The sequence below is a fragment of the Mirounga leonina genome, unplaced genomic scaffold (genome assembly GCF_011800145.1).
Source record: "Mirounga leonina isolate KUSES-001 unplaced genomic scaffold, KU_Mleo_1.0 Mir_168, whole genome shotgun sequence".
NCBI lineage: Eukaryota > Metazoa > Chordata > Mammalia > Carnivora > Phocidae > Mirounga > Mirounga leonina.
The window spans coordinates 36,138,226-36,158,201 of NW_023270426.1; the positions used below are offsets into that span (position 1 = coordinate 36,138,226).

General features: G+C 41.2%; 1 protein-coding gene across 3 annotated transcripts in view; it reads right to left on the reverse strand.

The window, feature by feature from the left end:
- DEPDC1B (DEP domain containing 1B) overlaps positions 1-19,313 on the reverse strand; it is an 86,107-nt gene extending 66,794 nt beyond the window's left edge. Inside the window, exons 1-2 of one of the 3 annotated variants that reach the window (XM_035014480.1) lie at positions 19,181-19,312; positions 9,458-9,723 (exon numbers count right to left, since the gene is read on the reverse strand). In XM_035014480.1, coding sequence (XP_034870371.1) covers positions 9,458-9,723; positions 19,181-19,228 — 314 coding nt within the window. In that variant the 5' untranslated portion in view covers positions 19,229-19,312. Of the gene's footprint in view, positions 1-9,457; positions 9,724-19,180 lie in introns of all 3 variants that reach the window. The other 2 variants (XM_035014477.1, XM_035014478.1) reach the window with 2 other exon arrangements.
- Positions 19,314-19,976: the final 663 nt, after the last annotated feature.

Consider the following 19,976-nt stretch of genomic DNA (forward strand, 5'->3'; position numbering starts at 1 on the left):
ACCCAGCAAGTGTTTACCTCCTCCAAGCCCACTTATGAGGACGGCTTTTAGATACAACTCCCTCCGCCTTGACTGACCTCTCTCCCTTCCTGGCCTGGCAAACACCCACTGATGCATCAAGACTGAACCCAACTGTCACCTCTGGAGCAAAGTATTCTCTGACTTACACAAGCAGAGTCGATTCCTCAGTCCTCCTACAGCACACCCTAATCACAGCATCTGTGGCAATGAATTTGGATTTATCTGGTCCTCCTAACTGTCCTCCTAACTAAACTGGAAGTCTTTGAAGCATGGGTCATGCATCCAAAGTGTTTAGTGCTGTGCCTGGCAAAACGGTAGGGGCCCCCTGATGCCTGAGAAGGGAAAAGGAGACAAAAAGAGGAGGCAGCGAGAAGCAGCATACCTGAGAATCAAGTTAACAGGGATCTTAACAAACAGCACTAAGAAGCCAGAATGTATCAATCAAGTGAAATGCTGACAGGACACCGGGTACATAAAAATGCTGAGACAGACTTTCCTTTCTGACACTCCCATAAAACAGCTGTATGGCCTCTCCCATGCCTAGTTTACAAGCTTATCAAATTCAGAGAGGGGTATGGCCCACCTTTCCACAACTTTCACAAGTCTACTCTCACAGCCTGCATCTCACACCAAGCCCCACTCTTCTCAGGACTTGTGGCATAGGGTTAACTGAAAATCTGTTTAATGCCTATGTGATCGTTATCATTTTGTTTCGAAGTCAACAATATTTAAGAACCACTCCGGTTCAATCTACCTTCTCTGGCCAAAAAAGCTTTCTCTTCTTCTCAGGGGAGCATTCAATGAGCAATGTTCCCTGATTTTCCAGATTCTCAACTGATGATGCTCCATTCCCTATTAATGATAATCACAAGGCATCATGAATTCGTAGGAAAGAAACTTGGGTAAGGATTAAAGAAAAAACTCTTAAAACATAGGCAGCAATCTCTGGGATATTGGCCACAGCAACATATTTATGGATATGTCTCCTCAGGCATCAGACAAGGGAAACAAAAGCAAAAAATAAACTATTGAGACTACATCAAACTAAAAAGCTTTTGCACAGCGAAGGAAACCATCAACAGGACCACCATCAACACTCTCAGTGAGTGGCCTTTTTCATATCAAATGATACATCTGATAAGGGGTTGCTATCCAAAATACATAAAGAACTCCTACAAATCAACAGCAGAAAAACAAATAATCCAATTAAAAATGGGCAGAGGACCTGAATAGACATTTTTCCAAAGAAGACATGCTGGTGGTCAAAAGACACATGGAAAGATGCTCAATATTTCTCATCGTCAGGGAAACGCAAATCAAAACTATGAGATACCACTTCACACCAATCAGAATGGCTAGAATCAAAAAGACAAGAAATCACAAGTGTTGGCAAGAATGTGGAGAAAAGGGAACCCTCATGCTGTGTTGCTGGAAATGTAAGTTGATGCAGCCACTGTGGAAATCAGTATGAAGGTATCTCAGAAAATTAAAAATAGGGGGCCTGGGTGGCTCAGTCGGTTGGGCGTCTGCCTTCAGATCAGGTCATGATCCTGGAGTCCCAGGATCGAGTCCTGCATTGGGCTCCCTGCTCAGCAGGGAGTCTTCTTCTCCCTCTGCCCCTCACCCTGCTCGTGTTCTCTCTCTCACTCACTCACTCTTTCTGTCTCTCTAATAAATAAATAAAATCTTTTAAAAAAATTAAAAATAGAATTACCATATGACCCAGTAATTCCACATCAGGATATTTACTTGAAAAAAACAAAAACACTAATTTGAAAAGATATATGTACCTCTATGTTTATAGCAGCATTATTTATAATAGCCAAGATATGGAAGCAATGCAAGTGTCCATCAATAGATGAATGGATAAAGAAGATGTGAGGTAGGTAGGTAGGTAGGTAGGTAGATAGAAAGAAAGAATGGAATATTACCAGCCATTTAAAAAAAATGTAATCTTGTCATTTGCAAAAGCATGGATGGATCTAGAGGGTATTAATGCTAAGTGAAATAAGTCAGACAGAGAAAGACAAATACCATATGATTTCACATATATATGGAATCTAGAAACAAAACAAATGAACAACAACAACAAAAATAGACTTATAAATACAAAGAACAAACCAGTGCTTGCCAGAGGGGAGAGAATAGAAAAATGGGTGAAATATGTAAAAGAGATTAAGAGGTACACAATTCCAGTTATAAAATAAATAAGTCATGATGATAAAAAGTACAGCATATGAAATTTAATGAGTAATATTGTAATAACTTTGTATGGTGACAGATGATAACTATACTAATTGTGGTAAGGATTTTGTAATATATATAACTGTCGAATCACTATGTGATTCACCTGAAACTAGCATAACAATATACGTCATAACATTATATAATGTTATATTACTTCAATTAAAAATGAATTTAAAAAATTAAAGTCTATCCACAACCAGATATTTAAGAAATTGCACCAAATTTATCCCCATGACTTCCTGACCTAAAACTTCTGCAGCCAGGCCAGTCTCCTCTCCTCTCCCAGTACAGCCCACTTACACATTTCTGACCGAAAGCCTCTGTCTTGCTATCCTTGTCACCTGAAATATCTCTCCCTTCCCGTCCCCTCCCTCTCATTTTCCAGATCCTACCACATTCACAGGACCTAGGTTGAAATCCTCCACCTCCTACTCCATGAGGTCTCAAAACACTCCATTCCATACCGAGTGGGTCACCAACACAATTCCTGCACTGGCCAGGCAGACAAACAATCATGGTATGGTCTGGTATAATGGAGGGGAACGGTGGAAGGTGTGGTAACTCCAGTAAATTTGCCCCATCTAAAGACCTTCGGGTTCACAATTTTTTAAGACACTGTGTTAGAGCTATTAATATTAGGAGCCTCTGAGGAAAGGAATTGGGTAGCTGGAGGAGAGATGGGGAAGGGAGAGTTTTCATTATATATATTCTTTTATGCTTCGTAAATTTTAAAGTATTATCTTCACAAAATACCCAAAATTGAAAAATAAAAATGAGATGGGAAAAAATTTTAGTTACTAAAAACACTACTCCACTCAAACAAAACAGATGTGTCAACATAAGGACGGTCAGTGTAACACCTCTAATTTATTATTTGTTCCAGTTCATTTGGGTTACTTAATTAAATAACACCTTAGTTCTGCTACTTATCTTTTTCTTATATGTATACTCTGTCTCTAAAGAGAATGCCAAGTTAGGGAAGAAAAGAATCCCGTTATATTTCTTCTTTATCTCCTTCACTGCCTTAGACTGACAAACACATGTGGTAATTATTCAATATTTGGAATCATAAACGTCTAGGATTTTAAAAGTCCTTAAAGATCTCGGCCACCCTGTCATTTTATAGATGAAAAACTGATGCCGATAAAGACTAAGAAACATATCCAACTATCACAGGACAACAACCCAAGATATGATGAAAAGAATAAACCCCCCCCAACACACACACACAATTTTGAGTCTACTATAAAAATAAGGATGCCCACTAGAGGGAGCCAATAGTCCATGAACTTGAAGGTGAGGGTTCTAAACTGTTACCTTCAAAAGGTTCATGAAAAACTTTTCCCAGGGCCTCAGAATGTGACTTAAGAGCCACATACCTAAACAATGTAAATTCAGATTTCTTTCGCCAGAGGTACAGAGACTTTCAAATCTCCAGTATTAAAAAAATGTTTTTAGCATATAATATTGATCTTTTTTTTTTTGTACAAAAGTCTATCAATTTTAACACACATATTCATTTGTATAACCACCACAATCAGGAAACAGAACAGTTCCATTATTCCCCAAATCTCCTCCTCTGACTTTATAGTCACCCCACCCTACCCACCCCTGCACACGCCGTGGCATTCCATTGTATAGATGTAAAAATGTTTATCCATTCACCCACGGACGGACATCTGGTTTGTCTTCAGTTACTGGCAATTATGAATACAGCTGCTATCAATATTCATGTACAAGGTTTTTGAGTAAAAACAGGTTTTCATTTTTCCAGGGTAAATGCCGAGGGGGAATACTGAGTCATATGTAAGTATATGCTCAACTCTAAAAGAAAATGACAAACTGCTTTCCAAAGTGACAAACAATCCAAGCTTCCTGCCTGCAATAGATGAGATTTCCAATTGCTCTGCATCCTCTCTAGCTCTTGATATTGTCAGTATTTTTATTTTAGCCATTCCAATAGACACATAGTGGTATGTTTTAATTTGCATTTCCCTACTGCTAATCTTGTTAAACATCTTTTCAAGCGAGTATTCTGTTCATTTTTTAATTGGGCTGTTTGTAACTGTTGAGTTTTGTGAGTTCTTTACATATTCTTGAGAGCAGTCCATTGTCATATATATGGTTTGCAAATATTCTCTCCCCATCTGTACCTTGTCTTCTCATCCTCTTAATAGTGTCTTTCACATAGCAAAAGCTTTTAATTTTGATGAAGTTCAATTTATCATATTTTTCTCCTTTATGAATTATGCTTTTGGTGTCATGTCTAAGAACTCTTTGCCTAACTCCAGGGCATAAAGATTTTTTGCTGTTTCTCTAAAATTTTTATAGTCTTACATTTAAATCTATGATTCACTTTGAATCAATTTTTGCATAAAGTATGCGGTTTACATTTGAGGTTCATTTTTTTGCACATAGAGGATATATATCCAATTGTTCTAACACATTTGCTGAAAAGACTACTCTTTTTCTTTTAAATTGCTTTTACACCTCTGTCAAAAACCAAACGGCCACATTTGTGTGCGTTTCTGAACCAGCAATTCTGTGCCTCCAGTCTAGGTGTCTATCCCTTTACCAAAACCACAGTCTCCATTATTTTGGCTTTATGTAGAAGTCTTAAAACTGGGCAGCATGATTCTTGCTTTTCAAATTAAGAACGTGAAAATAACATTATTCAATACAGCTAACAATATCCACATAACAACTTCTAGTTTCAAATTAAAATCAGTATTATGGAAATAGGACAGAAAAAAAAGGTAAATATGAGGGAAAGGGAACAGAAAGGAAGAGTGAATTGAAGAGAAAAAAGTAAAAAGTAGAAGCATGACAGAGACACACATAAAGAAGTAGAAACACAGAAAGAAAAAGAAGGAAATAGAAAAAGGGAACAGGGAGAGGTAGGAAAATAAAAAGAAAATGGTCCTCTACATATGGGACTCAACCACTAAACCTAAGCCAATGAATTCCTCTCTGTGAACCGCAAACACCTTCCCAGTTACTGCTGTCTAGCAGAGCTAGCTAGCATCAGTAATGAGAGCAGGTCAAGGGCTAGGTGTCTCACCAGACCAGGAACCCCATCCTCCTAAAGATCTACCTTGGCCAATGGCTTTCCTCATTAAATCATCCAAACAAGCAATTATCATAATGGCACTTCAATGTTTATGTAACCCATTACAATAGGTTTAAATACTCCTCTATAACTGCCTGTTCACACATGTAAATGGACAGATTGGATCAGCGCGGAATTTCCTTAACTAGAACATTCCCGGTATTTGGTTTAGATGTTTCAAAGAGAAAAGCATCTGGTTCTCTTTGGATGTAATATCCACCCTGTCCACCTCCCAGGGTTGCCATGAAGATCAAATCAGATCATGGAAGGGAAACTGCCTTATAAGCTGAAACTTCTTATACAAATATACGTAACTGCGGTTATGTATATTTGGTGTAGGTGCAGGACTAGGGAACTGTGTGAGACACAGATGAGAGCACCTGGCTCAACTATGTAGAGCCGTTAGCGACATCTAAAACAGGCTTCAGGAGCAGCAAACTCAGAACTCTTCCCAGACAGTGGCATTAGAAACAGGAAAGACAAGGTTCAGTAACTAGCTCTGGGTACTTCTCTGCAACATCTCTGACTATTGGGATCTGGCTTCCCTTTCTTTAACACTAAAACTCACTATTTCCTTCTATTTTCTATACTTATCTCTTTGACTCTTGATAAAAAAAAATCATGGTTAACAAATGTAAATGTAGTCACAGAAGAGACATGACACATATTCTTTTAAAACTAGAAATAAGGGGCGTCTGGCGGGGCTCAGTCATTAACCATCTGCCTTCGGCTCAGGTCATGGTCCCAGGGTGTTGGGATCTAGCCCTGCATCGGGCTCCCTGCTCCGCAGGAAGCCTGCTTCTCCCTCTCCCTCTCCCACTCCCCCTGCTTGTGTTCCCTCTCTCACTGTGTCTCTCTCTGTCAAATAAATGAATAAATCTTAAAAAAAAATAAAGAAAGGGTGCCTGGGTGGCTCAGTCGATTAAGCTTCTGCCTTCGGCTCAGGTCATGGTCCCAGGGTCCTGGGATCAAGAACCGCATCGGGCTCCCTGCTCGGCAGGAAGCCTGCTTCTCCCTCTCCCGCTCTTCCTGCTTGTGTTCCCTCTCTCGCTGTCTCTCTCTCTGTCAAATAAATAAATAAAATCTTTAAAAAAATAAAAATAAAGAAATAAAACTAGAAATAAGATAGGACACATTCTAAAATAAAAGCTTAACTCAATTTCTGTTACAAAATTCTTCAACATATACTGTGTGTGTTTCTGTCCTTAAAAAATGCTCTAAGAGCCTTTGGTATTTCGTGTAGCTTTCTTTAATTCATAGACCCAATTCATAGACCCAACCACTCACCCACTGCTATATTTATAAGTGCTTCGGCTGATGACGTTTACCTTATTCCCTTATTTGACAACTTCTTGAACATGGCTGATCATTCAGTGTATTACCCAGTACTTAAGACATCGCTGGAATTCTGTAAGTATATAAACTTGGCCACACCAAATATTTCTTGTTTATTAATGTTTGTTTAAGTTAAGTCCACCTCATGTGGTGGAAATGGAGGTGATATAGCACACCGTAAGAAGACAGCTTCAGACACAGACATCTCAATTCAAATCCTGACTCTTCTTGGTCAGGATTCATTTTTTTGAGTTCAGCTGAGGGACTTTGGAGCTTTGGCCTTATTACCTTCCTAATCTTTAAAATTAGGAAAATACACTATATCAACAGATACTGGGTTAGATGACGATAATGTGACATGTCAGCACATCATATGCCCTTGATTACGTTAGTTCCTTACATGCCAGCAAGCGCGCTCGGCTGGCCATTCCAGCCTCTTCGATACTATTTATAAAGGCCCCCCCACCCATAAAGTTTGACATTTAAAAGCACGTCTGGAATTTCTCCACCTCACTGGCTCTCCATCTATTTTTAAATCTAACTGCCTCTAGGTCCTAATCTCACTCATCTATTTCCATCATAATGCGGCAGCAGTCCTATTCTACCAGGACAGCAGCTAGAAGGAGAGCAAGCAGGGCAGCCCACCCCCACTCTTGCCTGGAGCCCTAGCACGCAGGTGTGAGGATACTGAGCACCAGTCCCAGAAGCTGCATGCGTCCAACGGCTGCCTCCAAGCTCATCAGCTCATTCTCAATTCAAGGCACAGGCTCCTAACAAATGATTTACATATCTACATAGATTTCATCCCAGATTAATCTGAGAAATTGGCAAACATCAGTAGTTAGCGTACAGAACTTTCACCCAGGAAAATGGAAAGCTAAGAGTTTTCAGGTGATAAATAATAGAAGAAAATCCTGCTCCCTTTATGATTAACAGGTATTACAGAAGGTGAGGGGAAAATCATTATTTAATAGACAAATGTAATCTGCCTGTGCACTTGATATTTTAAAGGGGGGACACACGATTAAGTCTTCATAGTGACACAAAGCATGCTCTGACAGTGCTGGATGGTCGGCTCCTAGAGCATGCTCCGATTTCCCTCCCCCGAGGACTCTGAAAGCCTCCTGGGACACAATGGATGTTACCCCCATTTAAGGTCACAATAGAACAGATTGGAAGTTGCTCATCCAGAGAATTTTTTATAAGTGTTCTAGCTAAGTTGTGATGGGGTACAAGTATTTACAGTTTCCCAAGAGAAATAATCACTTGCGAATTCCCAATGAGGTATGGTATGCAGAACCAGGGCTAGAGTCTGCTGCCTGATGCTAACAAAACACTATCGTCTCAGAATAAGCTAAAATCACCCAAGATCCTACTTAAAAGTTGGATGAGCAAGCCAGAAATAACTGCCAAATGGAGAGACAACTAATTGCCCTGATGACAATCTTGATATCTGGAACCTGAAGATTGTCAATGAAATTCTACAAAGAAGTTCAATGCTGGGGCACCTGGGTGGCTCAGTGGGTTAAGCCTTCGGCAGTGGGTCTGCCTTCTGCTCAGGTCATGATCCTGGGGTCCTGGGATTGAGCCCTGCATCGGGCTCCTTGCTCAGTGAGGAGTCTGCTTCTCCCTCTCCCTCTGCTGCTCCCCCTACTTGTGCTCTCTCTCTCTCTCTGTCAAATAAATAAAATCTTAAAAAAAAAAAAAAAAAAAAAAGAAGCAGCAGCTCAATGCTAAACATGCAGCAATGTCTGGTCTTAGCCTTGGTGTTGGAGGCCACCCTCACACTGCTCTGCGACCTCTCCCAGCAGCTAGCCCACAAAGGAGCCAAAGAAATGGTTCAGGTAGGAATAAACAGGTTTTTCTCTGCTCAAAGCCATGGGGCTCAGCGGCCCCAAACTGCCTCACTAAATGTGTTGTAAGAGCATTCTTCATTTTTCTTTCAGAGTAAAAGAAAGCCAATGTTAAGGGTCCATATTCTCCATTTCTTCTTTTAACCTCCCTTCAGGTTCTCAGCCCTCTGGGGGGCCTCTCTGTCGATAACGCAACGCTTTCTCTTCTCAGGACACGTGCAGCTTCATTCCTCTTTAATATTCCCCCAGTCCCTGAAGCTTAGGTAGCCGCCCCCCCACCCCCGCCACCTCCAGCAATAAAACAGCCTAGCATGCAGTGAAAAGGAAAGTCCGAGCAGAGAGACATGCATATTTTCCTTGGATCATCGGACGGTAAGTGTCCCATCACAAAATAGCACCAAAACATGAGCAAAAACATTTGGAGAACAGAGACATACATTGCCAGGGTTCAACTAAGACATCAGGGAATTCTAGCACAATTCTTCATACAGGCCCCGAGATGTGCTTAAAGATCAGACCCACTCTGCCACTAATCCCATGAATACACCCCTCTCGCTGCTAGAAAGGCCCACCCCAGAGCTGCTCTTTCACCCTTTCAGATTCTCGAGGACCCCTGTAGCCCTCCCCCCAGGTGTGCAAAAGGCATGAACGGATGTTCTTTCTGAAAAGTCACTGCAACTAAACACGGCTAGGGGGCGCTCTACGGACTCAAGAACATTGCAACAGGTTTATGGTAACAACACACGTGGTTCTTCACTCAACAAATCACAAGTGTGAGCATCACTCCACTGGACAAGAGAGATTATTCCACACGAGGAAGTTTCAAGAGACTGACCAGATCCAGTTGTCCTCCCTGTAGTCCTCCCCTTCAGGGTAAACTTGTCACCCTTACCTGTACAAGTGACGATTGTCTTCAAAATCTTCCTGACCCCATTTTCCCTTGATGTCTTCAATAACATGATTCTTGAGGAATTTTTTCAGCAGCTGAACCGTTTGTTTGCGGGTCACTTCAGGGCCAAAGTTCTGACTGCACCTCAAGAGCTCATGCAGCCAATCCACAGCTTCGGCCGCCGTGAAGCAACGGTCATAACTTTTGAAACGACAGCGATGTTTCCGTAAGGGCATCCTAGCACGAAAAAGCTCAACTGTTTCATTCCACTGGGAAAGAAAGGGCGAAAAGCATTTAGTAACCAACTGATTTTTTTAAAGGTTATTACGTCCCAAATACTTAAGATAATGAATGCAGTTCTTCCATTGAAAAGACTGCCTTGATGACAAAGACTTGAATTTTTTTTTTTTTTAAGTAGACCCTATGCCCAGCATGGAGCCCAAGGTGCGACAAGAGTCAGACACTTAACTGACTGAGCCACCCAAGCACCCCGTGGAATCATATGGTTTTTACTTCTCTTCTGGCCTTCTTATATCTACATTTTATTTATGTTATTCATCCATGTTAATGTATGTGGCAGAGTTCATTTTTATTGCTATGCAGTATTCCGTTGCATAAATAAATCACTATTTATTCTTTTTTTTTTTTTTTAAGAGAGAGAGTGTGTGAGTGGGGTGGCCAGGTGGATCAAGAAGAAGGAGACAGAAAATCCCAAGCAGGCTCCACACGTAGCATGGAGCCCAACTCAGGGCTCAATCTTACAACCCTGAGATCATGACCTGAGTGAAAATCAAGAGTTGGTTGCTTAACCAGCTGAGCCACCCAGGTGCCCCACTATTTATCTTTTCTTAAGTTGATGGACATTTGGGTTGTTTTTTTCTAAGAATAGTGCTCCTATGAACGTGTTTTTTGGTCAACATATATATACGTTCTGTTGGGATATATACTTAATGGAAATTGCTGGTTTATAAGGTGTGCATATATTTAACTTTTGTAGAGGTTGCCAACCTGTTTTCCAAAGTGGTTGTATTGATTTATATTCCCGCCAGCAATGTATGAGGTTTCCAGTTGCTCCACATTCTCATCAGCACTTAGTATTGACTATCTTTTTCATTTTAGCCATTCTGTAGGCACGTAGTGGTATTGCATTGTGGATTTCTTTTGTGTTTCATTTCTAATTAATAAGGTTGAACATCTTTGCATATATTATGGTAAATTTGAAGATCTTTTCATGTGAAATGCCTGTTCAAGTCATTTTCCATTTTTTTTTTTCTATTGGAGTGTCTGTCTTTTCATTTGTGTCTTGAGTTTTTTGTTTTCTTTTGTTTTAGAAATTCTAGTTAAATGTTATCCTACATGGGCTTGCCTTGTTTCTTGTGTGTTTTTAAGATGTTAAAAAACTGTTTAAATCTGGACCAACTTAATTTGGAGGATGGCATATAACAGTGTCAAATTAAGTAGAAAGATTAATATATACCCAAGGCGAAAAGATGTTTGAATTTGGCTCCAAGGAAGACATGATTCGGAATCAGAGTGGAATTCAATTGCAACAAGTTAGAAGGTAGTTAAAGAAAGTAGAAAAAGTGAAAGACCAATTAAGCATTTGCTTGCTGAAGCCTTACTGTATGTCGGGCACTATGCTCTATGTCCAGGGTGTGTGCTTGCACGGACCCCACCTTGGTCCTGTACATCTCCGGTGTTGTGTGGAAGAAGAGTGGACCATCATTTCAAACAGGGTTGGGCAGGAGGAATGAAGAGAAACCTGGAAGAAAAGGCCTGATCAGAAGGGAAAACAGGAGCCAGAAGTGGGAAAAATAAAAAGAATATGCCGAGATCAGAACTGTAGTTGTTAGAAAAAGATTTTCTGGCTTCAGTGGGAAGGGGGGTGAGAAGGAAAGATTCAGTTTGTGCAGTGATAGACCTGAAAGAGAAGGCTGGGAGAAGGGAGAATGGTTATGAGAGTAAGACTGTGAGTTTCCAGGACTTTTAGGAAGGCTGGCAGGAAGCCTAGGGTCCGAAAAAGCTGCTGGTGTAATTATGTAGGAAGGATACCATATGTGAACATTTCATTTAATCTAGGGAAGGCTGATGAAGGCGTGGATGTCTAGGTTTTGTTTTTTTAAATAGGAAAATATTTTGCTGAATTTTTAAACATGTTTTGACATCAGGCACTATGTCTCATACATCTCTCTTTTCTTCTCTCCCTATAATGCTTTTCATGTAATAAACAGTACATATTTGTTGAATGAAGTTAAATCATATTAAACATAGTGCCCTAAGAAGTGAATTAGGCATATTGGGCTCAGTTTTAGCCATAGTTTTGATCATTTGTTTCTCATGAATGTAAGAATCCATTAAGTTCACATGAAGGGACAACTTGGTGGTAATATCTCCAGTAAATACTTACTGAATGAATAGAATACATTTTTAAAAGTTATTTTTTTCTTTTGAGTGGGAAGGTTGTAAGCAAAAGATTTTCAAGGCTTGGGGCGCATGGGTGGCTCAGTTGGTTGAGCATCCAACTCTTAGTCTCAGCTCAGGTCTTTATCTCAGGGTCGTGAGTTCAAGCCCTGTGTTGGGCTACACACTGGGCATGAAGCCTACTTTAAAAAAAAAAAAAAAAAAAACTATATGATTCCACTTACATGAAGTCAAAAAGCAGGCAAAACTAATCCATGGTATTAGAAATCATAACAGTGGTTACTTTGTATGGAGGTCAAGACGGAGAAAGGCAAGGGGAGCGTTAGGATGTTACCTATCTTGAGCTGGGTATCAGTTACATGGGGTGCTCATATGAAAACTTACTGAGTTGTACTCATTTCATTATGCCACCTATACGTATGAACACATGGTTTTAAACAGTCTCCACATATTTTTAATCATTGTTGTTGTTTTAATTCTCTGCTGACATCTAGCCTTTATGTTAGTCCTGATCAAGCACGTTGGGAGTAGGGAGGGAAGAAGAGTTAATAAAAAAGATTTTCATTTATTTTATGTTTATTGAATTATCATAATCATTATCAATTAAACTTAATGCATAGTACTTTATACATTATGCAATAAATGTAATGAAGACATGGGTCCCTGGAATCCCATATTTCAAACCAGAAGTAAATATGCCTATTAATTGATTCAAGCTGGTGAGTAGTTCCTCTACTTATTTTAATTAGGTAAGTAATAATGCACATTGTAACAAATTAAATGCAGAAGCATATATAAAAGAGATTGCCCAGTCTCTCTCCGATCCCACATACCTATCAAACATACACACACATATAGAATTTTCCCTTTTTAATGTATGTTACTTATTATTAGTATTGTTGTTTGCTTCCTTTTTTAAGAAATGTGATCAATCCTACTGTACACATTCCCCAACTTGTTTTTGCACTGAACACAGCACAGATGTCTTTCTGTGTCAATACCTGTAGATCTAGCCTATTCTTATGAATAAATGAGTGCCATTTTACTTAACCATTTTCTTTTTTTTTTAAGATTTTACTTATTTGTTGGACAGAGAGAGACACAGCGAAAGAGGAAACACACGCAGAGGGAGTGGGAGAGGGAGAAGCAGGCTTTCCCCCTAGCAGGGAGCCCGATGCGGGGCTCGATCCCAGGACCCTGGGACCATGACCTGAGCCGATGGCAGATGCTTAACGAATGAGCCACCCAGATGTCCCTACTAAAGCATTTTCTAACTGATGGGCATGGATCTGTTTCCACTTTGTTGTTTCAAAATATTACTTTAAAAACCCTGGGGCACATGGGTGACTCAGTTGCTTAAGCATCCGACTCTTGATTTCACGTCAGGTCATGATGCTCTGCATGGAGTTGGCCCGACCTTGTCCTTCTTCCTCCCCCGCACCTGCACATCTCTCTCTCTCTCTCTCTTTCAAATGAATAAATAACTTAAAGGACCAATGCTTTTATTTATTTGTGATAGAATGGATTTCTAAATTTTATCAGCATATTTAGATCAGATGTAACAATTCACAGTCCTACCAGCAATATCAGAGCATGCTGCCTTATCTGTGGCCATCACTAGATGTTACCATTCTCATTTCTGCCAATCTGTGTTTAAGAAATGATATGTCTGTATTTTGTTTTCATGTTCCTATCTTCATCTTAAGTAAGTTTCATTTATTTATCTGAGACTTGACCTTTTTCTATTGGGTTGTCTCCCTCTTTTTCTTAACTAATTTTTTTAAATGTTTAAATCTAGCATTTAAGTCAAAGTGCATAGAAGTCAAGAAAGTTAGTCTATTTTGCTCAGTTCAGTATCTCTACAACTGAGGACAGTGCCTCTCATATGGTGCATGTGCTTAATAAAGGTGTTCTGAATGAATGAATGAATATGGAATCTTAATCCTTTTAAAAAATATATTAGAAATGTTTTCTCCTGGCTTATCAATTTATGTGGTCTCTAGCTATATGAAGGTTTTGTTGTTGATGGTGATGTTAATGAAACAAATATATCTTTATTTTCTTTATAGCTTCAGGATTTTCCCCTTTAGGGGAAGGAAGTTAGAGATTTCTCCATCCAGCGGTATTAAAAATATTTATCAAAGTTTTCTTTTAATATTTTAGAGGGATTTTTTTTAAATATTTGAATCTTCAACTAGAATTTTTTATGGTGGGAGGAAAACACCTCTAACTTTATTTTCTTCCAAATGGAGAGCCAATTATATCACCCTTTTTTCAATGAATTGAAATACTAAGTTACCTTACATAGTATCTTTCTTGATTCTGTTCTGAACTCTCTTTTTTATCCCACTGAGCTATTTGTGTCTTCCTATGCAATACTACACCATTGTGATTACAGTCAATTAATACTAAGTTTAAATCTCTGGTAGACCAAGGTTACCTATGGTCTCCTTTAAAAATAAATTTTTTTCCAAAAAAAATTTTAATTCTCATACTTTTACTCTTCTGAATGACCTTTTCATTCCGTGTATTCCACACACAGAAAAAAAAAACTATTAAGACTGGATTTTTACTGATTCTGTTGATAGCTGGTTTTCATTTCACACTAGAAATTTTCTAATAAGACATCTTTATCAAAGCTCATATCTTATAAAATTAATTTTTAATTTATTTATGTTGATTCTTAATGGCACTTATCATTATGGATTATATTTACTCAGTCCATGAAACACTTCAGAATTCTAAAACCTAGTGAGAACTATGGTCTCTGTTCCTACTTACTTCCAAAAATAATTATGTTGTAATTCGGCTACTCTGTCAAGAAAGAAGAACTACATTACCTGTAAAATACTTCAAAATTCTCAGTCACACTTAGAAGGAAAAGATCCTATGTCAACAAAGAACAAGACAGAGCTTGAGAATGTGATTTTTTTCCATGACATATTATTTGGAGAGAAAATCTTTATAGCAAAAGGAACAAAAGAGATTTGTTCATGATTAAAAAAAAAAATCACCTTTGTTTTATTTATTTATCCCTTAAACTAGGGATCTAAAATAAGGAATCATACAATTGTTTTTACTTCACATCATGAGCCAAACTACAAAATACAGCACTGAGCGTTGAAATGTGCTTCCTGTTTTTTTCTCCAGGATATTTATTCCATTTCCTTCCTTCTTAGTACCAAAAACATTGTGAGAATGGTGCTATCATGCTCTAGCACCTGGCCCGGGAGCGCAGAGACACCAGACTCTACCTCTAGCTGAACTTGCCACAGACGAGCACGGCAAACCTGATCAAGTCAGTTCACCCCTATAGGCCTCAAGAGAAGGAAGAAACTGGACTAGACAATTGGTCATGTCCATTCTAGTTCTCAAATTCAGTGACAGCTGTAAGGGTTTTAAACTTTACCACTTGCATCAGATGGTAGAGGTAACTCAGAATCAAGTTCAAAGAATCAGTAGATTAAAGCCATTTTTATAAAAGCAATTTTCTTTCTCCTCATTATTTCTATTAAAATGATGAACTACGGTTGACCCTTGAACAACAGGGGTTTGAACTACATGGGTCCACTTTACATGCAGATTTTCATTGATAAATACAGTACAGTACTGTCAATGTATTTTCTCTTCTTTCTGATTTTCTTTTTTTTAAAGATTTTATTTGAGAGAGAGAGAGGAAGAAAGAGAGAGAGAGAGCAGGAGCAGAGGGGAGGGGCAGAGGGAAAAGCAGACTCCTCACTGAGCAGGGAGCCCAACGCGGAACTCGATCCCAGCACCCTGGGATCATGACCTGAGCCGAAGGCGGAGACTTAATCGACTGAGCCACCCAGGTGCCCTTCCTTATTATTTTCTTAATAACATCTTTTCTCTAGCTTACTTTATTATAAAAATACAGTATATAATACATACAACATACAAAATATGTGTCAATTGACTGTTTATGTTATCAGTAAGGCTTCCAGTGAACAGTAAGCTATTAGTAGTTAAGTTTGGGGGGAGTTATACATGGACGTTCAACTGCGCATGGGTGGGCACTCCTAATCCCCACATTGTTCAAGGGTCAACTGTATTTGTATGTGGGTTACAAAAGCGAAAGCTATTTCAATGAAGATGAATAAGTTTCTAATTAACTTCCATATTCATCATGTAATGACTTAGAGTCTGTCATTTGATTTTTGGCAAAAAAATTTACCTAGTCCATAAAATGTTATTTTCAGATAAGACTTTGGTGCTTTAGAAAATGGAGCTGTACATGGTTTGAAACAGTAAAGGGAGTCATGAAAGGAGGAAGTAAAAGCCTACTCTTTATATGCCAATGATTTTCCCAAGCTTTTCCTGAAGACTGGGTTGAGGGTGATCTTGGGAGAAGGGCGAAATGATAAGTGGGGACAGGGAGATGGAAAGGTAAGCTGGGGAAGGTAAGTAAAGAGACGACTAGTCACAAACTTTGTGATTTACCTGGTAAAAGTTGTAAGACACAACTGAATTATGCTCCAGGAAACATTTATACATTTTATAATGAGGTTAAAGCATCTACAATGATGACGGAGATCACTGATAAAGCAGGAAGTCTCACTTTTTAAAAAAAATTTCCTATTGTTTTCTGTGCTTCCAGAATCTTGATTTAAGATCAAAGATCTCAAGTAGAATAAATTTGACAACTGAACTGACTACCTGGGAAGTTCTGGTAAAACTGAGGTGCTTTCCAGGAAAGAATGTCCAATGGAAAAAAGACTGTCTCTTCAACAAATAGTGTTGGGCAAATTGGATAGCCACATGCAGAAGAATGAAACTGGACCATTTCCTTACACCACACACAAAAATAGACTCCAAATGGTTGAAAGACCTCAATGTAAGACAGGAATCCATCAAAATCCTAAAGGAGAACACAGGCAGCAACCTCTTTGACCTCAGCAGAAGCAACTTCTTCCTAGAAACATCGCCAAAGGCAAGGGAAGCAAGGGCAAAAATGAACTATTGGGACTTCATCAAGATAAAAAGATTTTGCAAAGCAAAGGAAACAGTCAACAAAACCAAAAGACAACCGACAGAATGGGAGAAGATATTTGCAAATGACATATCAGATAAAGGGCTAGTATCCAAAATCTATAAAGAACTCATCAAACTCAACACCCAAAGAACAAATAATCAAGAAATGGGCAGAAGACATGAACAGACATTTTTCCAAAGAAGACATTCAAATGGCCAAAAGACACATGAAAAAGTGCTCAACATCGCTCGGCATCAGGGAAATCCAAATCAAAACCTCAATGAGATACCACCTCACACCAGTCAGAATGGCTAAAATTAACAAGTCAGGAAACAACAGATGTTGGCGGGGATGCGGAGAAAGGGGAACCCTCCTACACTGTTGGTGGGAATGCAAGCTAGTGCAGCCACTCTGGAAAACAGGATGGAGGTTCCTCAAAAAGTTGAAAATAGAGCTACCATATGATCCAGCAATTGCACTACTGGGTATTTACCCCAAAGATACAAAAGTAGGGATCCTAAGGGGTACGTGCACCCCGATGTTTATAGCATCAATGTCCACAATAGCCAAACTGTGGAAAGAGCCAAGATGTCCATCGACAGATGAATGGATAAAGAAGAGGTGGTATTTATATACCATGGATTATGCAGCCATCAAAAGGAATGAGATCTTGCCATTTGCAACGAGGTGGATGGAACTGGAGGATATTATGTTGAGCGAAATAAGTCAAACAGAGAAAGACATGTATCATATGACCTCACTGATATGAGGAATTCTTAATCGCAGGAAACAAACTGAGGGTTGCTGGAGTGGGATGTGGGGTGGGAGGGATGGGGTGACTGGGTGATAGACACTGGGGAGGGTATGTGCTCTGGTAAGCGCTGTGAATTGTGCAAGACTGTTGAATCTCAGATCTGTACCTCTGAAACAAATAATGCAATATATGTTAAGAAAAAAAGAAGAAGAAGAAGAAGGTAGCGGGAGGGGAAGAATGAAGCGGGGGAAATCGGAGGGGTAGACGAACCATGAGAGACGATGGACTCTGAAAAACAAACAGGGTTTTAGAGGGGAGGGGGGTGGGAGGATGGGTTAGCCTGGTGATGGGTATTAAAGAGGGCACATTCTGCATGGAGCACTGGGTGTTATGCACAAACAATGAATCATGGAACACTACATCTAAAACTAATGATGTAATGTATGGGGATTAACATAACAATAAAAAAATTAAATTAAAAAAAAATGAGTGCAGTAACTCCTCCCATCCTGTTCCTATCTTTTCCTGGATATCCGTTAGGTTACACAGAACAATGAAACCAATTCCCAAATTATATGTGGCCATAAGTGGCAAAAGACCAAGGAGCGGGGTCCCTTCCCCCCAATTACCAGCAGACTTCCATAGAAAGCCTTTAAACACCTGCAATTACCTAACTGTCACCACTATTCCGTCGGAGTGATCCTGTAAAACGCAAATCACTAAAATCACTTGCTCCAGATCACAAAGAAATCAAGTACGCCTCAGAACCCTGAATACCAAAGTTCTTCTCCCAGGAGAAAAAGCAGCACCCTGAACCCTCAGGGTCTGTAAAGGCTCTTTCAGAACATCTGTTCGGGGGCGCCTGGGTGGCTCAGTCCGTTAAGCGTCTGCCTTCGGCTCAGGTCATGATCCCGGGGTCCTGGGCTCCAGCTCGCATCGGGCTCCCTGCTCGGCGGGAAGCCTGCTTCTCCCTCTCCCACTCCCCCTGCTTGTGTTCCTGCTCTCGCTCTCTCTGTCAAATAATCTTTAAAAAGAAGAAAAAACAAAAAAAGAACATCCGATGGGGCCAACCGCTGATTTAGGTAGGTGCTGACAGACCAGAAAAGCGGCCAAGACCCACCTGCGTTCCGGGCACCGTTAGAAAGCACCTCAGTGTCACCACAAGTGACACTCAGGACGGAGACACGCCCGGCCTGGGCTGCGGCGAAGGGTTAGTGTTACAAGGGGTGGGGACCCTGAGGTTACCCACGGGGCCCTTCTTCTCCGGGCTGCAGGCGTTCGATTCCAGGGGACAAAGGGGGTGGGGGTGGGGTCACTCTGTTCTTTCGGGCGCTTTCAATCGGAAGGCTCACTTACTGCCAAGAACCAGTCCAGTGTCTCGGGAACGAAGCTGCACCCACCCACTACGTGCCAAGCTCCAGGCCCGGTAAGCCTTTCTTTGAATATCGTCCAGAAAACGGCCGCCGAGGCCGGAACGGGTCCGGCCTCCATACTCGGGCCCCGCCAACCTTGCAGATCGCGGGGACCGCGGCGTCGCCCAGGCCCTGGCACCTCCACTCACCAGCTTGGTGGCCCGGTACGGACCGGGCCCTACGATGCGGTGCTCCATGGCCGGTACGCAGCTGCGGCGGCGGCGGCCGCCCCAGCGCCGATCCCAGCGAGCCGGCGGCGCCGCAGTTTGAATCGCGAGCCTGTGCGCTGCGGACGCTGATTGGGCGGCGCGGCGGCACGTGACGGGAACTGCGGGGCGGAGCCTCGGGGACGCGGGGATCCCGGCACCCCCGGGCCGCGCCAGGTAGGCGGCGGGCGGCTGGGCGGGCGTCTCCGCTTGAGGCTCCTGCGGCGGCGGGAGCTGGGCGCGCAGACCGGCCGGGGACGGAGTCCGCTGTCCACCGTCGCCTCGCGCGCGTACACCAGCGTGTGCGCAGACCGTGAGGGGCGCCTGCGCTTTGTCCGGGGGCGAACCTGGCCCGCCCACGCTGTCTCTGCCAGAGACGGTCAATGAAAGTGTGTAATTCGGTGACCGGAAACCGCGGGCTGGGGGAGCAAATCCGTGTCCGCTTTCATGGGTAGAGTGAACGTGCCCGTGCTGCTAACAGGATTGGGACGGGTGGGTGGTGAAATGAAGCCCGTGCACCGCCTCTACAGTTGGAGGGACACTGAAACACTGGGTAAGGGGACTTGGCCCCACGGAGTGTCGACGGCGCGTCCGAACGATAAAGAGCTGGAAAGAGCCCCGATTCACCTTCCCGTTTTTTTCTTTTGGTAATCTGTCCCTTGAATTTGAATTCTGTGTTTTATATCAGCCTGAAAATTTCTGTCTTTTGACCTTTTGACCTGTGTTACTGCTCACAGTT